This window comes from Galleria mellonella, unplaced genomic scaffold (assembly GCF_026898425.1).
Source record: "Galleria mellonella isolate WM207_F2 unplaced genomic scaffold, CSIRO_AGI_GalMel_v1 utg78, whole genome shotgun sequence".
Lineage (NCBI taxonomy): Eukaryota > Metazoa > Arthropoda > Insecta > Lepidoptera > Pyralidae > Galleria > Galleria mellonella.
The window spans coordinates 5,066,083-5,088,302 of record NW_026442151.1 but is presented as its reverse complement, the minus strand read 5'-3'; the positions used below and the strand labels follow the sequence as shown (position 1 = coordinate 5,088,302).

General features: G+C 31.9%; 2 protein-coding genes across 2 annotated transcripts; one reads left to right on the top strand and one right to left on the bottom strand.

Annotated features, from left to right (window-relative positions):
* Positions 1-4,638: 4,638 nt before the first annotated feature.
* LOC113517471 (small integral membrane protein 14) lies at positions 4,639-12,512 on the top strand. Its single transcript, XM_026902139.3, has 4 exons — positions 4,639-4,809; positions 5,089-5,162; positions 8,422-8,613; positions 11,198-12,512. The coding sequence occupies exons 2-4, from the start codon at positions 5,091-5,093 to the stop codon at positions 11,234-11,236; spliced, it is 303 nt and encodes a 100-aa protein (XP_026757940.2). The 5' UTR covers positions 4,639-4,809; positions 5,089-5,090; the 3' UTR covers positions 11,237-12,512.
* LOC113517265 (zinc finger CCHC domain-containing protein 8 homolog) lies at positions 11,512-20,534 on the bottom strand. The gene is made up of 7 exons (XM_026901897.3): positions 19,702-20,534; positions 19,196-19,371; positions 17,586-17,784; positions 16,293-16,424; positions 15,827-16,010; positions 15,122-15,558; positions 11,512-14,891 (listed from the first exon to the last, which is right to left on the bottom strand). The coding sequence occupies exons 1-7, from the start codon at positions 20,398-20,400 to the stop codon at positions 14,370-14,372; spliced, it is 2,349 nt and encodes a 782-aa protein (XP_026757698.2). The 5' UTR covers positions 20,401-20,534; the 3' UTR covers positions 11,512-14,369.
* Positions 20,535-22,220: the final 1,686 nt, after the last annotated feature.

Genomic DNA, 22,220 nt, shown 5'->3' with positions numbered 1-22,220 from the left:
AGCAAGTTGTTCACTTTCATGTATGTAGTTAGGCAGTAACATTTGACATGATAACCAAATACAATTAACCTTGTTTTTATTCCTATTTGCATTTGTAACAGCTATTTAAAGGGTTGCCCATCTATATTATTTCTTCTACATTTATACTGATTACATAATACATTCATATTAAACACTGTAGAAAAACAATGATCGAGAACATTTATTTATAATTGGGATTCCTTTAAAGAAAATTAATCTTATCTAAATTTATTTTGACGACTCTACATACAAACGTATACATATAGACTGAGATAAAGTATTATTATAGTAGAGTATATATATTATTATATAGGAAACGTACTTTCTTCGTCTCAAGTAATCAATTAACAGTAGGCGGGCGGAACGCCCTCGCGCGTGGGCGGGGCACGTAGTACCACGCCCTGACAGAAAAAGTGGCCACTTCGTGCCAATTATTCGTCAATACTCACGTTAAATGTACGATATACAATTGTACATAGCATCTGTACTTATCTAATAATAGATATATGTAGGCATAATGGATATATCATTTGTTTTGCATGCCATATAATAGGTACCTACTATTGAAACTTCTTTTTAGTCGTTATATAAATTGAAGTCTAGCTACATTCATATGTGGAAATTTTTTTATATTGTATTTTGCTTTCTATTCAAATACTTGTCTTGTCTTGTACCTATCTATATAATAGATAGATAGATAGATACTCTTAATTGTTTCCTCCAAAAGATTACAACAGTAAACTTATTCTAGATATAAACAATTACAAGAAATAATCACAATGAGAAAACAATGTGTGACCTTATCGCTAAAAGCGATCTCTTGCAGGCAATCTTTGTATGGAGAGAAGTTAGACGATGTACTCCAAAATAATACTACTTTTATAGTTCAACTAGTGTTTTTTTTTTATATTTATATATCAAAATTATAGTTATAAAACATTACATGAAGAGATACAAGAATGGTATAAAAAAATTCAAATCATTCTTTTTCTTTTTTTAATTCTACTATATGGCTTCTTTCCAGCCATGACCAGGAGTAAATTATATACAGTTTGATTGGAGGCACGATGAATAATATCATATTATTTTTTCACTGCTACCTTCTACACATATACCCAAATCCTCCTAATCCTAGTACTAATATTATAAATATAATGCAAAAATGTTTATAAATACCCATGTTTATTACTAAATCATTCTTAAACGGCTGAATAAATATGAATGAAATTTAGTACACGGATAGGTTATATTCTAATACATAGGATACTTTATATACTGAAGCACGCAGGCAAAGTCACGAAAAACGTCAATAAATAAAAACATTGGTATCAAAAATTTTTGCTCACTATTGAGTTTCTTATTTTCTTCTCGCAAAACAATTAGCTTCCCATCATCGTCACAGCAGCCGTTATCTGTCCGCTATTGTTAGTTATCTGTTACCAGAGGGAGACTTTGTACAAAAGTCGTTTGCTTGGGCACCTCTGTCCCCTTCGTGTTTCTACCGTGAAGCAGTTGTGTTTGCAAGGCTGTGTTTCGGTTTAAAGAGTGGGATATGGCAGTGAATTTACAAGGTACAGAGGAATAACACCTCAGTCCTCAGGAATGGCAACGCATAGGGGGTATCATGGGCGAAACAGTACACTCTGTTATGTCCATGGTACTGTTCATGTCTATAGGCGATGATATAATCACGTGGGCCGTCGGGTTGTTTGCAATTCTAAGTTGCATAAAAAAAACTGTGCATAGGCCTCCCCATAGACTGCCATAAAGAACGGTCCTAAGCCTGCATCTATTGACTCCATGTAATTCATTTGCGTTCATCACTCCATCTATTGGTGGGTCGTCCTACACTGCGTTTGTCTGTACGAGGCTATACTAGAAATAAATCGTAAGCTTCTAGCTTCCGTTATTAGTAGTTATTAGAATTATTACATTGACATAATTTTGTACATAACTTAATTTTGCATGCCAAAACTGGCTAAATGTAGTACATATAATATATGTCTTTCCATCTTTGTCAATTACAAATACATGTTATCATCTATATTATCATCAAGTAAATAAAATAATCAAAATTTTTATAAGCGCATCTGGAATATTTGTGTCACTTTTTATTACACATTACCTAATCAAGCACAGATTCCATTATAATCTTGAAAGAAACTAGACTATAGTCCTTTTGAAATAAATATATTAACAATAAAATCTATTTAGTTGTAGGTACACGTATAATTCTTTAAATATTTGAAAATTACGTACATGGGCAAAACTAACGTCCAATACTTTTTCTTTTTTTTATGCAACTTAGAATGGCAAACAAACTGGCAGCCTACCTGATGAAAAATGGATAAAAAATAAAAAAATATTTTGAATACACAACCGGGACTTAACGCGATGTAAATCTTTTATAGGTAAATAATGCCTACATATATATTTTTTTATTGCCGACGTTTCTACGTGGAATGCACCATATCGAAACGCTTTTACATCGCATTAAGTCCCGACTGTGTAAGTAGGTATTTAAAATATGTGTGAACAACGAAAGTTTAAAATTAACTAAATAAAATTATGTCATAATCTTCTTACTTCTTCTGTATTACTCGTACTATAGAAGTTTTTGGTGAAAGTTGAAATAATAATATTGAAATAATAAAATAAATGAATAACATTAAAATCTTGTATTACAATTGATTAACGATGACATAATTTTATTTTTGCGTCTGTAGTCATTCAAATATGATTTATAATTTTTTGTATATAATTATTATAGATGTATGTGTAACAGCCTATTGCTCTATCAATTTATTGGATCGATTCAATCGATTAAAGTCATTAACATTTATTAGCAATCTCTAAGGAATTGAAGTTATTTGTAGATATTCACGTATTTGTTATTATTTTAATTCGAATACTTGAGCCTTCAGAGATTACTAGAGAATTATTAGAGAATTGATTTAAATGTAATAATTTTCTCTGTCGATTCATATACAAAATATTTGTTATGGTTGCATTTGTCATTCGGAATCCCGGGATAGAAATCAGCATATAATATATCTGTGCCTCTAGTGAGAAAGGGCTCAATTCAAAATGGCCACTTTTCAGGAGAGCCAAAAAACTATTTTAAATAAAGAAAAAAAATTCTGCTGCTTTTATTATTTGCTAATTGAACAAGTCAATGATTGCATTTATAGTAATTTTTTCTCCTCTTTCTTATGAAATTGTCGGTTTTTGTGTAAAACCTATAGTTTTAAAAATAATTCTATTATACCTAATCACACTTAAGAAAAATATTAAAATTATGATGTGAAAATAGTTTTAAGTTGAATTAAAACTATTTTATTGAAGAAAAACAATGTTGTGTATTTTACGCTATAAAAAATAATCGCTATTAAATGGTGTAAAAGGGTTCAAATCGAACTGATTCATTTTACAAAAATAATTTTTGTAAAATATTGTAGTTTTATTTCTAACTATGACTTTTATACCACAAATATTTTGTTAATTGTAGCCTTTTACATGTTTACTATCTCTATTGTTTTTAAAGATATCGTTACGATTCTTATACCATTCGAAAGAGAAAAATTTGCTTATTTAAAGTAGCCTAAAAAAGAAAAAAGCTATAACTTGAGTTATACCCTTTCTCACTAGAGGCACAGATATAATATATCGATAGCGCAGGCGGGGTTACCATTCCCGGGATTGTATTCTCTAAGTACAGCTAATCTATCCATTAAAATTATGATTAATCTTTCCACTACAATTATTAATGCAATATTGAAATAGTTAAGTATAGTAACTTATACCCATTAACAAATTTTAAGTTTTGGACTATAAGGCGAACATTTGTACTTCACAATAAATCAAGATCTATAAAAACAATTTTCTGGGAAATTAATATATCTATCTATCTAGGTACTTATAAATAATATATTAACACTTTCACACTTGGAATAGGTACAATCGTTGAGCGTCCGTATTTATGTTATTTAATTACTTTGACATTATATTACTTAAACACGCCATTTATTTAATTAATGAACGATTTGATACATAAATCGAGTGCCATGATTAAAAATAAAAACATGCTATGACTATAATACCTACTTAATGGAGTGAGTAGAAGAATATCATTGACTATTGCTGATGTAGTTTATGTAACAGTTTCCAGTGAAAAATGCATTGCTAGCAGTGAGACCGCTAGTCCCTATAAATAAAAGCTCTTTTCCCACTTTATAAAACTTGTATGGAGTCAACGAATTTATGAAAATAACAAGAATAATGATTTTGTTTTGATGTAAAATTGGTGAAAATCAATTGAATGAAATAAAAAAAAATCTCCTTGAAGTTTTAAAGTCGATTGAAATAAAAAGTTGCACAATACTTATTCTATTTGTCAAAATCATTAGAATAGTAAAATTATTAATTTAGTAGGCGAAATATAAAATTAGTAATTACTAATTTATTAGTAACATAATCAATCAGATTCGCGCATTGCTACTCTACATAATAATTATTATAATTGGCATAAAATCGTTGTTTCCAATGCCGTCAAAGTTTTTAAGAAACAATTATGCGAAACTGTGATTGGTTGTTGTTTACACTGTATTGTTCGCCACAACCAATAAAGAACACCCAAGCACACAGCGTAAAAATGTCGTCGCTAGTTTAGCAATTCGTGTTATTTATCTTTATTTTACGAAACCTAACGCGGGCGTACTCTTTTCAACGACTAACACGTCATTCTAATAGTTTTTTCTTTTCTGTTATTCTATAAGTCGTACTAAACAGGTATGTTTTAGCATGAAATTATTAAAAAATACTTTCTCCAATGACAGATGATACTTCACTGTTTTTTGTATTTGTAAATAATAACAAAAGTTAACATTACACAGTTAATTATTGTTCACAAATAAAACAAAGGACCTAAAATGTTATTATCATATTAGTTCGATGGTTTCAGTTCTATGCCATTTTGTTTTAATTTGGGTAGAAAGTTTCCTCAATATGTTCAAGGAAATCTAATAAATATAGCTAATACGTTGTTTAATAGCTGATGTGTCATTTCAGAAATGGCAGACGAAATGGACCCGTGCGAATGCCTCTGGAATCACGAGCTTGCGATGCGACGACTCATATCCCTGGTAAGTTTATCTATTGACCTTGGCTTACTCAATGTAGTGGGTGTATCACACTGCTACAGTTATTTGGGTAATATGCTATCTGTTTTATATGCAAAAAGCCTAGTTTAATTATCAACATATTAATATTATAAAATCCAACCAAGTGCCACACACCCAAACCATATGGCTAGTCCTCAAGTGAGAAGTCCTTGTAAACTAAAAAGATATTTATAAGAACACACAGACACATGCCAATATAGAAATATTTCTTTAATAAATTGATTTGACTAAAAATCAATTCAGCACCTCATTTCTTGCAAAACAACATGCTATCCACTTAACCTACATGTTTAATTCAAAAAGAATAAATTTTAAAATTAGAATCAGAACAATAATAAATTTATGGTTACTGAAAAATAAGGCAGATGACTAAACTGTATATAAAATAAGCCTTGAAATTATAAATTTTCTAACAACAACATGCTTTTAATGGATATATTACTACCTTAAACTACAATAATTGCCATTATTCCCGTTTCTGTTGTTTTATTCTTATTGATTCAACATTCCAATTATTTCAAGTTTTCATTGCCAATATCATAAATATTGGTAGGCGTATAAATAAGCTCTTGCTTTTCCTTCAAAATGGATAACTTTTTTCCAAATTGTTAAACTTTAAGTGTATTTTATTTATTTATTATTACATTATATTTAAATATCTTTTATCATTGTTACGAGGCAACTGAAAAACTAGTCTGGAAAATAATAACATACACAGTACACATCTTTCAGATAGTCTACACAACATACACTCACACGTACTCATGAGCATACCCACATTCATTTACAAACCTTCGTTTCTCTTAGGGGCATATATTGGTAATGATTTATAAATACTTGTACATTTATATTTATTGATTTCACTAATGTTACAATTTTTCAGGATTGCCTGATTAGCAAATGATCTTTATGACAATTTTATATTCTTCTTCTTTTATATTAATAACCACCCATTGTATATTTTTTGTTATAACTTATGTTTGTAACTTTGTATTTTTATTAAATAATATTTTTTTATATTGCCTTATAAAGAATACATAAATAATTACATAGGCTCATATTTAAACATTTATCTATATATTTTCTATGTAATACAAGAGATGATTAAATTAGCAAACATTTGTTAATTATCTTTGAATTTCCTGTGTTCATATCACTAAAAATTGGCCATTTGTGCAACTATCAAATAGTATTCGTGATGAGAATTGTTATTTTAATTTTTACAGCACAGTCTTATTGTTTACATACTCATTGCTTACTAAAAATTACCATAGCCGGTTACTGTGCTACATAGGTAATACATACATAAATCTTGGTGAAATTTAAACCTAAACTAGTCAACAAACTGGATAGTTATAATGAAAAATGGTAATCGTCACTTGTAGATATTTTTTATGCAACTTACAATGACAAACAAACTAACGGCCCACCTCATGGAAAGTGTTAACTGTCGCCTATAGACATGAACAGTACTGTAGACGTAATAGAGTATACTGTTTTGCACATGATATTAACTGCATCATGTATATCAAAATATTCTGATTCATAATAATAATGATCCATCCATCATTTATGTAGTGTAAGTTATTATATTTTCATACTCTTTATGTCACTACCATATCCCACCCTATATAGCAGTGAAATTACAGTATATACATATTGTAATCATCTATGGTGTAAACAGGGTTATTTAAGAAAAACCTTATTGAAGAAAACCCTATTGATTATTATGAATTTGTGTCATTTCATGTTTATAATAATTTTGAAAAATTTCACATAATCTTCTAAGTTGAAGTAAACATTAATTATCTTTTTTTTTTAATACAATGTATAATCTTGTTATTTGGAACTTAACTGTAGAACTCAATGAAATATATTTCAATGTAATAACTATTGGTTTAATTTACATGTAATTTTGTCGAGTAAGTTTAACTGGCAAATATTACATTTAATTGTGTACTTACGAAACATTTTTTTATTTTTTTTTTATACAACATAGAATGGCAAACAAGCTGACGGCCCACCTGATGGAAAGTGGTAACCGTCGCCTATAGACATGAGCAGTACCATAGACATAACAGAGTATACAGTTTCGCCCATGATACCCCCCATGCGTTGCCATTCCTGGGGACTCAGGTGTTATTCCTCTGTACCCAGTAAATTCACGCCATATCCCACCCTTTAAACCGAAACACAGCCATGCAAACACTACTATTGAAACACGAATGGGACAGAGGTACCCAAGCAATCGACTTTTGTACAAAGTCTCCCTCTGGTAAACTACTAATAAAAAACAGTAACATTAAATATATGTTGTCTGTGATACAGCTTAAAACCGAGAATGAATATAATATGACATCATAATATATTATTGTGTCAGTGAACTATAATACTATATATAGTTTGTCGTTTTATGTTTATACCGTGGGTGTGAAACAGGGCATTGGTCATTACCTAATGTTTATTTTAGAGCTTCCCCTAATACAAACTACCACGGGTACTTCATATTACCAATAATCCCTTCTGATTGATAGTAATGTGAACTACCTGACCCATTGCTAGCAATATACCCTGTCAGTTCGACACCCACGTGGTCCCTTGTAGAAACCATTGTGCTGAATTCCAGATGTATTCATCACGATGGGCTAATGGGCATGCCTTTTCATTCTCATTTATCATCTTTCACTGGTGTTCCGCCAGTGTATATCGTTAGCGCAGGCGGGATTACCATTCTATTATCGTATATTAAAAAAATGTTTATTTTAAGTACTTATTATGACTTCCTTAAAACATTTGTTTTCACTTTTAATAATAATAACAGGAATAACCTGTAATGGTTTGCAGGTAGGACCGGATATTGTTAGTAATGGGGACTCGTTATTAACCATCTCTACCTGCCCCAAATGTTTACATTGTCCGAGAATCGAACCCACAACCGTTGCAATATAAAGCAATGTGTTAAACCGCTACACCACCTCAGTTATCAATAAGTATTTTTTCTATGCAACTTAGAATGGCAAACAAGCTGACGGCCCACCTGATGGAAAGTAGTAACCGTCGCCTATGGACATGAAAAATACCATGGACATAACTATGGAGTATACTGTTTCGCCCATGATAACCCCCCATGCGTTGCCATTCCTAATGTTATTCCTCTGTAAGTATACGTTAGATGTAAATAACATTATATAATATACCGTGTTTTTTTTTTATTTTGCAGCTACGTCAAGGACAGTCGTACTGCACTGACAGCGAGTGTCTGGAGCAACTGCCGGCGATGCCGGCGCCCGAGTCGGCCGGCAACAGCTTCCTCGTGATGTTCCTCATGATGGCACTAGCGTTCGCCATGTACATAATGCGCCCGCGCCGCAACCAGATCCAGGACGTCGCTAAACCGGATCGCAACACTCAGGTGAGCGCCATATAATTTATTTATTATTTTCTTTAGCCCTAAGTCTCTAGTGCAAATTTAACACACATACGTCGTTAAAGAGTCGATAATTTGTATGGTAAATTTTGATCAATTTCCACGTCCAAACATCGTGGTAAATTCAAGAATGAGTCAACTGACTTGACTTTTTATTTCAGTCGTTAACTGTCCACTGCTGGACATAAACCTCCATAAGAGAAGCTTTACCAGAATTTGCCACGCTTGGCAGGCGGATTGGCAATCGCAGTTAGACTTTTACAGATGTTTTAAGAGGGACGCTGCTGCCCATCTCTCACCCTCCACTAGTCGACTCTTACAACACCCACGGGAAAAGAAGGGGTAGCCTATTCTATGCAGTGACCACACAGAGACCTGACCTGATTTTATGCTTACCCATTTCCCTTACTAGTACCACAGCACCATATCATCAATAGCGGGGGTAAAGTAACCATTCCTTTTTCGTCTCCTAAAAAAAAACTCCTGTCCATTTCTGAACACTTCTTCGTAAGGGGAATTTTGCCAGAGTTGTCACGCTTGGCAGGGAGGTTGGCAACCGTAGTTTGACATTGTGTGATATTATCAAAGGGACGCTGCTGCCCGTCCCTTGACTATTAAGTTCCCTTAGTCGTTTTTTACTACACTCACAGGAAAGGAAGGGGTGGCCCATTCTATGCCAAAACCACACGGTATAAACATTTAATTTGCAAGTACAAAAATAACTAGACCATTTGTATTCTAAGAGGATAGAAATCACGACCATCGTAAGGTGAGGCAGTTTGTTAAACCGCTACACCACTTTCCCAAACATTACATTTATAGAATACGGAAAATATTTTGCAACAAAGTCAGAACTGTTCAACATCGCGATACTATGTCGTTTTGTTATTCTAGAATGTTCTACTTCGTTATCAGCAACGGTAATTACTTATTGCAGTGCCATTTATTAAAACATTAATGTTATAGGAATAATGTAGATTATGCAAGGTCATATTATGGAAATACCGATTTTATGTCGTATCGTATGGATAAATAACTATATAATGGGTAATTGCACAATGATATCTGGGTATATTTGAATAAAAATTAATGTTCATCATTAAAATATCACTTGAAAGCGATTAGAACGTTTTAATGAATTTTCTTTACCAACCTACTTAAAAAAAGATGGTTCTAACTTGTTTTTAATGTTTATTACCACATAACTCCGTCAGTACTAAACCGATTTGGAAAATCCTATTTTTATCTGAAAGGATATACTTACAAATTTGTCGTATAGAAATTTTATTAAAATCGCGTCAGTAGTGTAATTTTCAGATCAAAATAACTGGCTTTGTCACAATTGAAGTCGGTTTTTTTTTTGTGGGACACAATTTTTAACTGTAAACGACCATAATATTTTTTTTTTCTATGACTTAGAATTGCAAACGAGCTGACGGCCCATCTGATGAAAAGTGGCAACCGTCGCCTATAGACATGAGCAGTACCATTATAATAGTTTGTAAATGTATATCTAGAGGCTTTTTTTTGCACACGAACACTAAATAATGTCGGTTTTACCATGGCAACTCAACGATAATTGCATATGTTCAGTTGGCCATATAAATATACGGTGATGTGGTGGGTAATACGCGATCTATCTGAAACAAGCTTAATCTTTTAATTGACCTCCACAGCACATTGTTGGGCCCGTTGCTTTGCGTAAATAAGGTCCCCCATTCAATTCCGGTCAGATCAATTTAGAAAACAAGCTCTGAATTGGCTCGGATAAGGGTGTTTTGGGATGTGGCCTTAAATTTTCGTGGTGTGGTTTCTCATAACATAGGTTATGTACGCTTAAGAACTAGGCACTTATTATTATTAATTCAATACGATATATTATATTTATGTTAAATACAAAAGGAATTCTAGGATACCGCATCTAGGATTACAGTCGTAAACATTTTTTTTTTTGTTATCACGCTTTACTATCTCACGACATAGCCGCGTCGTGACTCAATTTATATACTTTTTTTTTATAATTATAGTAGTAACATTATACTCGGCATAAGACGAAAACAGAAAATCGAAAAGTTTATATTTTTACCTTGTTGGAACCTTCATATGTACGAGTATATATGACGCGGAAATATGACTAAGAGGTATTATGTAACATATTGAATTAAACCCATAAACACGAATACATTTTGTGTCAGACTTCTATGCATATTCTGCAACGCTTCTACATTATATGTTGACATTTAAATATATTTAATATATTGCAAATTACAACATATTACAGTATTACTGTCACAAATTATGGTACTGCATAATATTTGGTTGAATTCGACGAAGGAAGAATTTGTATTTGAAGGTCAAAAAAGGTGCATATAAAAGCCATGTTTAATCTTAAAAATACTAACAATTGAATGCCCTATTTCCAACAATACAAGCTGTGTGTACCTATATATTTTTGTATGCCGTATAGGTTATACATGTCGAACAAATTGTATTGTTAATATTTATACGCATATATCACATTAATAATCTTGAATATTTAAAATATAGTATAAATATATTTTCATTCCAGGACCGTGACGGAGCGCCACCCACCCCGCCAAGAATTTAATTATTTTATCAAAGTGTCCAGTTTGGATTCAATCACAATAATTTCGATTCTTGTAATTTGTATAAAAGTATATTAAACATATTAGTTTATGTCGCACTCGGTTGCGGATATAATGTAAAGATGGTAACACATGTTACACCATAGGTCTTGTATAGGTATAAAGTATTTACAGTAAGTAATGAAATGAAATATATTATATTATTATATTAATTATTGCCTGTATACAGTGCTGTCGTAAATTCACAATGAAGGAGAATAGAATGGATTATTGAATGAATTAATGAAACCGAAAAAAGGTAGAAATGTTCAAACATTTTCTCAAAAATTAGTGCGCATGCATGTCAGCCTAATTGAAGATAAATATGCCAGTTTTAATCGCCATTTGACAGTGCAGGTATACGTTGTACCTAATTGACAAATTTTATTTGTACTTGTGGTGCTATAATTTATTAGATAAACTTTTTGATAAAATGAGATACTAACTTCTCTATAGTTAATATCGCTAATTTTGCTGTAGGTCTGAAATTAGGTCACATTATTTATAAAACTTTTGATTGCATCACAATATCTACTTATGAACTGTAATATTATGTGACGTTTAAGTAAATCTAATTTAATGCAAATTTATATCTTATTTCGAATATTTTGTCTTTATAATGACTAAATTACTGTGATCTCCACTAGTTGCTGACTTGATTATATTGTAACCATATTAATTTTAAAATTAGTAGCACTTTATTTTGATTGAATTTCACATAATAATGAAATAGCCGTGCATGCACCAAATTGTTAATTATCTGTGATCGACAGCTCAAACAATTACGTGCAATATATAGAAGTAATTGATTTGTATGATTGAACATGTTCTGTATGGTCGATCCTAAGTGTATTATTTTTCTCAAAACCATTGTTTATTTTGGACTATATGGGCTTTGTTTATATAGTAGCATGCACCGCGTTTCGTATTCCATATAAAATACGAATTACTGAAAAAAAAATAAAAACTATTATTAACTTATTAAATCAATGTGATCAAGATGATTGTCCAAGACATTGTTTAAAAAAAATGTCAAAACAGTTATGGTACTTTTTATTTTTTTAGTAATACGTGATTATTCCACTAGTTGATAATTTTTCACATTAATTTGTCTCGGGTTGGGTTATCATTTTATAATAGGTTTAATTTGTGCATCATTATATCATTGTTATAAAAATGAGATTTTTGCCCTGTGCAACCTAATTGTGCAAAGTAATAAATAAAACAACTTACTTGCAAGTCAATAGTTTCTTTTTTTATCCTCATATTATTTACATTTTCATTTATAAACTAAATAAATATTGTAGAACAAAAAATATTGAAAACTAAAAATTAACACCCTGCTATATATAACACGGATCAATTTATTAAGAAAAAAATATTTAAACATACGTAGTTACAGACTTTACAAGAATAGCTCGTGAAGACACGTAATCATGATCTCAAATGTTTTATTTTTTAAGTTAGTTCTTATCACATTTATTTGCGATATTATTTTACCCATAATAAATCGATACGTTTTCGAAACCACTAAACCACGTTTCGACCAGCGTCAACTGTAACCACTTACATGATGGCTATCGCTCTCAATATAAATATATGCAATAAGTTAATTAACGTAACTCATTCCTTAAAACTGGTGATAGTATTCATTATTAGGATCTCAAAAACTAAAAAAAAATTGTATCTACGACACTATATAATAGTAGGTTTGTACATACTTGTACTTTATATGCCGTTAGTACAGATGAGATGTTCTTTTATCGAAATTTTTATTTTTTTTATTTTTTTTGGTAGTATATAATGGTTTCTGGGAAACATTTTTTTACTCTATTAATAAATACTAACACCAGTTTTAAGGAATTCGATACTTTAATTAACATATAAAGTATTATATAGTATATGACAATGCTGGATTTATATACTTTTATAAAGTGTAAGCAACTTCACGACCTGTAACCTCACTAAGAAAGACGGGAACAAACAATAGTGTCCAATTGTTTAGACAAATATTTGGGTACGGATAGGCAAAGGAGGTATTGTAAAGTGATAAATTGAATGAATTAGTAATTAATAATAATAAGTGAAAACTAAAATAATAAAAAAAAAAACATTTTCTACGAAATTTTATATTTACAAAATTTGCTATATATGACACAGTCTATGACGTATTAGTAAATCCAGCACTGTGTATCAATGATGTAGTTACGAGGTATAACTGTCAATTGAAACATACGCCTTCGTATGTACGTACGTGTAATGCTCGAGTTGGAGCTGGTTTTCACATAGATGTATATAAACTGTACAGGGTGACTAAACAGATATAACTGGCGTCACCTCACCGCTGATAATATGCGGTCGGAGCTCAATAAACGATCAAACAGCTTGTTAAAGGACATATCTTTTCTCTTTTTATATAACTTTGAATGGCAAACAAGCTGACGGCCCACTTGATGGAAAATGGTAACCGTTGCCTATAGACATGAGCAGTACCATGGACATGACAGAGAGATATTGTTTCGCCCATGATACCCCCCATGCGTTGCCATTCCTGAGGACTCAGTGTTATTCCTCTGTACCCAGTAAATTCACGCCATATCCCACCCTTCAATCCGAAACACAGCCATGCAAACACAACTGCTTCACAGGTTAAAACACGAATGGGACAGAGGTACCCAAGCAATCGACTTTTGTACAAAGTCTCCCTCTGGTGAAATCACACATGTAAGACAAAAATGAAGCAATTCAGACTCTTACAAACAAAATATACATGCTTGTCTTAAGTAGTTTGATCATTTACAGATCCTTTTACTAGCCACTTCATTAGCATGACGTTCTACTTTACACCAAGCGCAAAAATCAACCCTTCTGTATAAAATTTTCTTGAGAGCAATATTTAAAGCAATGATTTAAAGGGCTGGTTACAAAACATAATAACAAAAAATATTATATAATGTAAATATTACATCTAATAACATAATGACTTCAGTATAAAAATACTTATGACTTGACAAACTGTAGATTCAAATTGTACAAAAATTTCACAAACTAGTAAGAGTCTTTGCCACCTCTAGTTATAGAGGTAGGCGACGTGGATCATGATTCTTGTATTTTGTCTACCTTACTCTTCACTTTCTTTAATAAATTACTTATTTTTTTGTACTTGCCTGTTGAATTTGGTAGATTTTCAAAATTGATAACATCACATATGTCTTTAGCGAATTTATCATCACTAGGTAACTTGATGTACGGTGATGCAATATTTACAACTGGTGTACCATAAGAAGTCGTTTTTACGTGTCCTGTTCGCGACTCTGGAGTTTTAGAGACTTCGGGTTCACTCTCGGTCGAATTGCAATGTTTTCTTTTACCATTCTCAAAGTTTGTTGGAGAATTTATAACCGTCTTATCTGTATTGCTGTCAGATTTTTCTTCAATATCAGTCATAGAAATGATAACATTATCATCGGGTGTTTTAATTTCTTCTTCATCTACTGAGTCATTTAACACAACTATATCAGCAGACTCCTGTGAGCTATCTAGAGCTTGTAATAATAATAGTTTCTTCTTTTCAAGGTCATCTAGACTTGGACTACCTCTGCCACTACTCTGTTTTTCCTAGAAAATATAACAATGAATATTATAATTTTAAAATTGTTTAAAATAATAAATAATGCAATATATTTTAAAAATCCGGTATTTAAAGTTTTTAACGTTACCAATGTATCATTATCATCATCAATCCAGCCATTAACCGTCCACTGCTGAACATAGGCCTCCTCCATAGACTGCCTTAAACCACCTTACCAATGTATACATTTCATAAATCAATTGTATTTCATACTTACATCATCATCAACAATCTCAAATGAACTCTCCAGGACTTCTATTTCAGGAACTTCTACCTTATCCTTTGTTTTGTCATCTACATTTATGTCTTTTGCTGAATCATTTCCACTCTCATATGATCCATCTAAATCAATAGTGATTACATCTTCAGAGGATTGCGAGAGTGACAGTGTATGTGGGGTTTCATTACATTCGTCACATTGTGGCGTTGGGATGTCATTTGTTTCATTGTCATCAACTATTTCAATGGATTGAGCAGAATCATTTGCAGGGCATTCAGTCTTTTCATCTCGATTATCATTTTGGTTTACGATTTCGTCGTCAGGTGGGGGTGGTGGCGGCGACGGTGGTAACGGCGGCGGTGGCGGTGGCGGCAAAGGTACCGATGGGGGAGCTTCATCTGGTAATGGGGGTACCGAGGGGAAATCAGCTGTCTCTGAAATATAACAAATAATTATTGCAATCAGTCATGTTTTGATAAAACTTGGATATACCAATAAGCAAAGGATACACTTCAAGAAAAGTTATAACATATTCATAAACAGCATCATGGACATTACAAAATAACTCTATTTTTGTTTCAAACAAAAACAGCCATGCAAGCACAAGTATTTTGAAATAGAAACAAAAATAAGAAATATAGGCATATGCATAAGCAGTCTTTCAATGTTCTGTTTTGCTAGGAAAAACAAATTGTTCCATACCATCTCCACTGTCCAAATCCATCTCTGCTTGACCTTCTTGTGTGGAGTTATTCATAGATGCAGAAGGAAAGAAGGTCAATTTCTTGCGTTTATATGCCTTCATTGCATTTGGAGCCAGCATTTGCAGCATTGCCAACTTGCTGTCTCGCTCCGACATTGGTGGTAAGCCATATAAATGCGCCTCCTGTATTGCAAAATATATTTACTAGTCTGGTATATAGAAACCCGCAATGTTAACCACAAATTTTACAATTACGAGTTGCTGACATAGCTTGAAAAATAGAATAACTCTTAAAATATATAGAGTATCTATTATATTCGTCTACAAATCGTAACACAATAATGGAAGCACTGCTACTTCACGATAGAAATAAGTTTAGAAGTCCAGTAATAGTAAAATTACAATCTTTCTTACAGTTTCTATTGAAAAAAGCTGATACAATTTACCAAATTTGTCTTTTCCTACCTCTTTGTAACGAGACGTAGTTGGCACATTGAATCCCGGAAAATCTAGTATCTTTTTAATGTCAAATTTATCTTTGGAGCCCGGTTCACATAATTCGCCCTCCTCTTCATCAGGATCCATTATTGCTGTACCCTTAAAATACATTTTAACACTATGAATAAGTGACCTGTATGTACTTTAGAAAAATAAAAATAGTACCCATATTACATATACATAATATGCAAATAACACAATTTTATGTTTACGTATTGTGAAATATTTAATTTTTTTATTAACACACTCTTCCTTAACAACCCTTTACCTTCCCACTGGTGGGCACAGGCAAGTTGGTGTAGGGTTTCGTGATTTCCTTCTCTTGCACTGACGTACTGTGCTATGTTCCCTTAGTTGCTTCTTACGACATCCTGAAGATGAAAAGGAGTGGTGACATGTAGCCTTGTCCTGCTATGACATGAAAATTATCAACTATCACTATTAAATATTAGAGTATCCTGAGGCATTGTTGTTTGAGGAAAAAGAACATGAGTAAATTGTACATGTCAAAGTAGTAAGTAAATACATTATTTTGAAATAAGTAAAACTCACTTCCACGTCGAATTCATGTTATATTCACCAGAATACAAATGGGAATCATCACTCAATCCACTAGTATTTTTTATAATGAATTACAATGGAAGGGTAAACCCTGTCCGCACTAACAGTGTACACCGGCGGGACACGACTGGGGGATGATGGGTGAGGAGGTTTTCAGGAGGGACCACATGGAGGTCGCCCTGATTAGATGATATTGCTAGCAATGGGGACATTAGTCTCCATTACTAACAATCCCCCAATCCACTGGGATTGTACCATCTTGATGAAGATGGTTAAAATATCTACTTTATTCTAATCATATTTCATCATCATCATTATATACCCTAGTTGAATATGTACCCTTGTTGTCTAGTATGACATCTTGTATTAAGTGATATATAAACAAAATTTCTAGTAAATAAATCCTATTAATATTATAATACCAGTTTGTAATACACAGGAATAACACCCGAGTCCTCAGGAATGGCAACACATAGGGGGTATCATGGGCAAAACAGTATACTCTGTTATTTCCATGGCACTGCTCATGTCTATAGGTGATGGTTACCACGATCCATCACATGGGCTGTCAGCTTGTTTTGCCATTCAAAGTTGTATAAAAAAAATTTTCTTTGTATTAATATTAAAAGATATCTATGTTATATATTTAATAACTATAACTAAACCTGTAACTTCAAAATATTGCTTGTATATACATACCGTTGAATCAAACATAGTGATGCCTGAATGTGATATCCTGGCCTCTTCAAGCCAGCCTGGTGGGTACCCCAGCATCCTCATCCTATAGATGTGAAGTGGGAGTTCATGCCGCTTTAGTCCCAGAGCATGACGCAGCTGGCCCGATATACGGCCAGCAATGAGATGGCCATACTTCTGCTCATCCTCTACGTGATAGCGACTAAAAATAAAATTCCCTGTACTGTTAACATAACATAAATTTTATAAACGTGTAAAAAAACCGATCAAGTGCGAGTCGGCTCGCGTAACAAGGATTCTGTACATAATTATCAAGTTTAAATGTTTTTTTTTTTGTGTAATAACTATAAATTTACGGAATTTGGATTTTTCCTTCACTTGTGCTAAATAACATTGCTTCTTGCTAAATTTCATGACTCTAAGTCAACGAGAAGTACCCTGTAGGCTTTGATTCCCTTTGCGAATGTCAAAATATAAATGGAACACAAAGGGCCTATCTTTTAATTGCGTCCATTTAGAAGCTTGATTTTTTACTGCTTTAAGAGATTGCAGATGTGAGTATATAATATTAATTTCAACTTGATAGCTTCACACATTCCTAAGAAAAAAGTCTTGACAGACAGACCGATGATAACAAAGTGATCCTATAAGGGTTCAGTGGAACCCTAAAAATGAAAGAGTACATAAAGTTTGTTACAATGTTAAATGGTAGTTTTATTAAAATAATTGGTTACAATATTATATTTTGAGAAACTTTGTGGTGTAGTGTTTTAATGTTGCTTTCTGATAGACAGAATTTCCACACCTATATAATACAAATGTTTGTATTCAAGAGTGTGTTTATTTGTATAGGCTTGATATTTTCTGTGTTCTTATATAAGTATTTAGGAAAAAATGTATTGTAATCTATTGTGTATCATATACAATATAAATATACATAAATATATCTAGTGTAAGTAGTTAAATTTTCATGAAATCATTTCATTTTATTATAAAATTGTAACTAGACAATGTCCTTATCTCCCATATACATTGAAGATATTTAAGAAAAAAATATTTGAGGGATTGTAATAGTTAATAGCAATAGAAGCCAAAACATTAATGTTTAGAAATTTCATATATCCATCTGTATATTTGTTCTAGCAACACACAAAAACTACTGCTCAAAAATCTAGCTTTAAAACTAGTATATATTTTATCTTGATATGCTATCTAGAAGTGGTCTATTTCATCCATTTTCCTACTTCTAGAAGTGATAAATAAATATGAAACTCTCCTCTTTAAAGATAAAAGCATTACGAAAAATCATAACCTAAGCTTCATTAAAAATACCATGCCAAGATCTATCAAGATCCAAATCTCAAAACTATGTTAGAGCTACAAAATGAAAAACTTTATGACAATATGTGCCACGCCAAAACCATACCTTCTGCTTTGTAACTTGTCTAATGAATCCTAAATTATTATTAATATTAAAACATATTGTAAACAGAATATGTTGTATAAATAAAAAAAAAAATAATATAAAAATATAAATAATAATAATAAACTCTTTATTGCGCACAATAGAGATGTATACAAGGAGTATTTATACAGAATGTGTAAATACTAACCCAACTCGTACAGATCCCATGTTTTTTCTATTCTCTGCTATTCTAGCTCTGTTCTTGGGAACTGGGCAGTCACGTAATGGATGACCACCATCACAGTTGAAGCAAATTGGACCTCGACGTACCACTGGTGGCGGTGATGGCTTTTGATCAGGTGCATTTGAAATTAATGATGACACCTAAAATTAAATAAAACAAACAAATAATTATAATAATAAAAAAAAATTAAAATACATTCTTCTACATTTAACTTCATTTGAATCAAGTATTCAATAACAATTATATAGGCATATTGTGTAAATATATGTCCAGTATGTGATTTTAAAGGTTTTAAAGGATTCTAGAACCAAAAATATAAACCAAATAATCTCTTGTTAAACTGAAAAACCTTGAGCAATAAAACAAAGAAATTTCTCCATAACACAAAATATTCCATGTCTGTATAAGGACTTATTGGCCAACAAAATTCTATTCAAAAATATGAAGGAAGACAAATATAAAAAACAAACCTGTTTATACTTTGGTACTTCGGAATGCACATCCTCACATGGGGCTGTATCTATAAAAAATAGATTATCTTGAGGCTCATTTCTCTTTTCAAACTCCTCATCAATTAAATCTTCAGGCCAGATATCTAGCTCCAAATCAGACTCCGTCTCAGAACCCTCAAAGTTTTCCTCATCATGCAGTTTTATCAAATTCAACATAAATGCTTTCAACTGACTTTTATAATTTTTCGCCATCCTATTATCTCTGAATCTTATTGTGACTAAAGGCGTCCTATTTTCGCAGCCAACAACCCCCAAATCACTATTTGATGCTGGGGAATCTATAACAATGTCCTCATTAAATATGGTTGTTTTGGAACCTTCAGCAGTCAACTTTTTATTATCCAGTTCACTTTCAACATTCTTAGTACCCAGTCCATTGTTTTTCTCTTCAATTATAATGACAGGAGAACTTTTCCCTCCATTCTGAGAATTTAGGGTTAGTTCGCTATTATCAATATCTTTATTGGAACAATCAATGTTAATAACATCAGCATTCCTTTGATTGTTTATGAGTATATTTTCTAGATGATTTTCACAGATTTTTGTATCGATCCGACTTATTTTGGATTCTATTACTTCTTCGTCGCTACTAATCTCGACATCTTCATTGTCTAATTCATAAATAATATTATTAACACCAGCCTTTCGTTTGGACATGATAAGTTTTTTGCACGTTTTATAGCGTTGTATTAATCATAATTATAAACAACACAAGTTTAATTTATTTTAAGAAACACAAGAGACACGCAAAAACGACAACAGCACAGAAAAAAAATTATACTCTCTCTCTCTCTCTCTTTTACCTATGACTCGTAGGAACTAAGACTCCAGTGTCCTTAAAATCTGTTTATAATTTTTTTTTTTACTTGATTACTTAAAACGGGGCGAATAGATACGAAATCGAACTTCACTCGTCAATTTCTTCATTTTGTTAGACAAATAGTCATTTTGTCATATTGTAAGTATACTTACATATATATAGTTGATTATTTATAACAAAATGTGTGTATCCCAATTTATACTAGATTTGGTGTCACTTGGTATAGAAGTGGGATGAATAAAGGAAAAGGTAAAGGATTGTCAAAATATTTTGTACGTATACACAATAATTAAATACACTTTATTTAATAACTAGCGACCCGGCCCGGCATTGCACGGGTGGACTTTTAATTTTAAATGTTTTAGAATAAACGTGATGTAAGTGATATACTTACTTTACGCAGGATATGAGTATTTTTTTTCAAATGACCATCTATTTCTGTGCTATACATAGATGTGCAGGTCTATCACATCAACCGTTTGTTCATGTCACTCATACTTCCTTTGTGAGCTTCTCTTCACTACATTGTCCTTGCATAAGGTCATAGCGACCACAGTACGGCGGCGAAGCTGTGTTTATTTTTCTATGATATAACTTTTATATTTATCAACCGATTGAAATAAAACAAACACAAAATGTTAAGTGGACCAAATCGCAATGCATTTGTGTAAGCCACATTAATCGATTAAGCCGTTTCTGAGGTTAGCGTGCACAAACGTATAGACAGACAAAAAATTCTAAAAATCATTGTTTTGGGTTTGTGGCGTATTACTGGCCATCACAATACGCCTTTTATATAACTGGCCATCATATTCCGTCTTTCATATTTTTATATTTCTATTGTTCTTATGTTTTTAGAATTTTGACATTATTAGTTTTTGTTTTCCTACCGATGAAGACGTGTTTAAAGAGAACTACAATATTAAGCATTTTAATTTATCAATCACCCCACTATAATAATTTATCTTGTATATCTTTCATGTACAAACAGCGACCAGTTACGATTTTATTGTATTTATTGATAATGGAGTAGCGATACATTGCAAAATTAGATATACATATATAAACAATATAGGAAAAACTAGATGTTATGTCGTATAGGGAGGTCAAAGATATAACCTGGGATAGAGCTGACTGGAAGAAAATGCATGAATTAGTTGCACCGATAAGGGGAAACTCTTAAATGAAAAAAGATTATATGAACAATTTTTTTATAACCTGTAACTATGTTATTACTTAATAATAAGGAATTACATAGAAGAGATGACAAAATAACAACTGTAAATCATATGATTTTCTCCTTTCTTCTTATGTAAATATAATTAGTAAAAAGAGGACGAAAGATACTCCATCAGTTGCTATATTTGTCAATTTATAGCTGGCTAGTATTGAAATTATTATACAGCCGTATAACCCTACCAAATTTAGATGCCACCTGTTTGCATACTTTTTGTATAAACTGTGTCGAATATATAATCTAGTAATGTACAATTTGTTATTGACAAATAATTGACATATCAAATATTTTCTATATACTAGTTGGCTATGAATTGAAAAAAGTAACAACTGATAGTATATCTTTAGTCCTCTTTTTACTAATTATATTTGCATAAGAAGAAAGGAGATAATCATATGATTTAGAGTTTTTATTTTATCA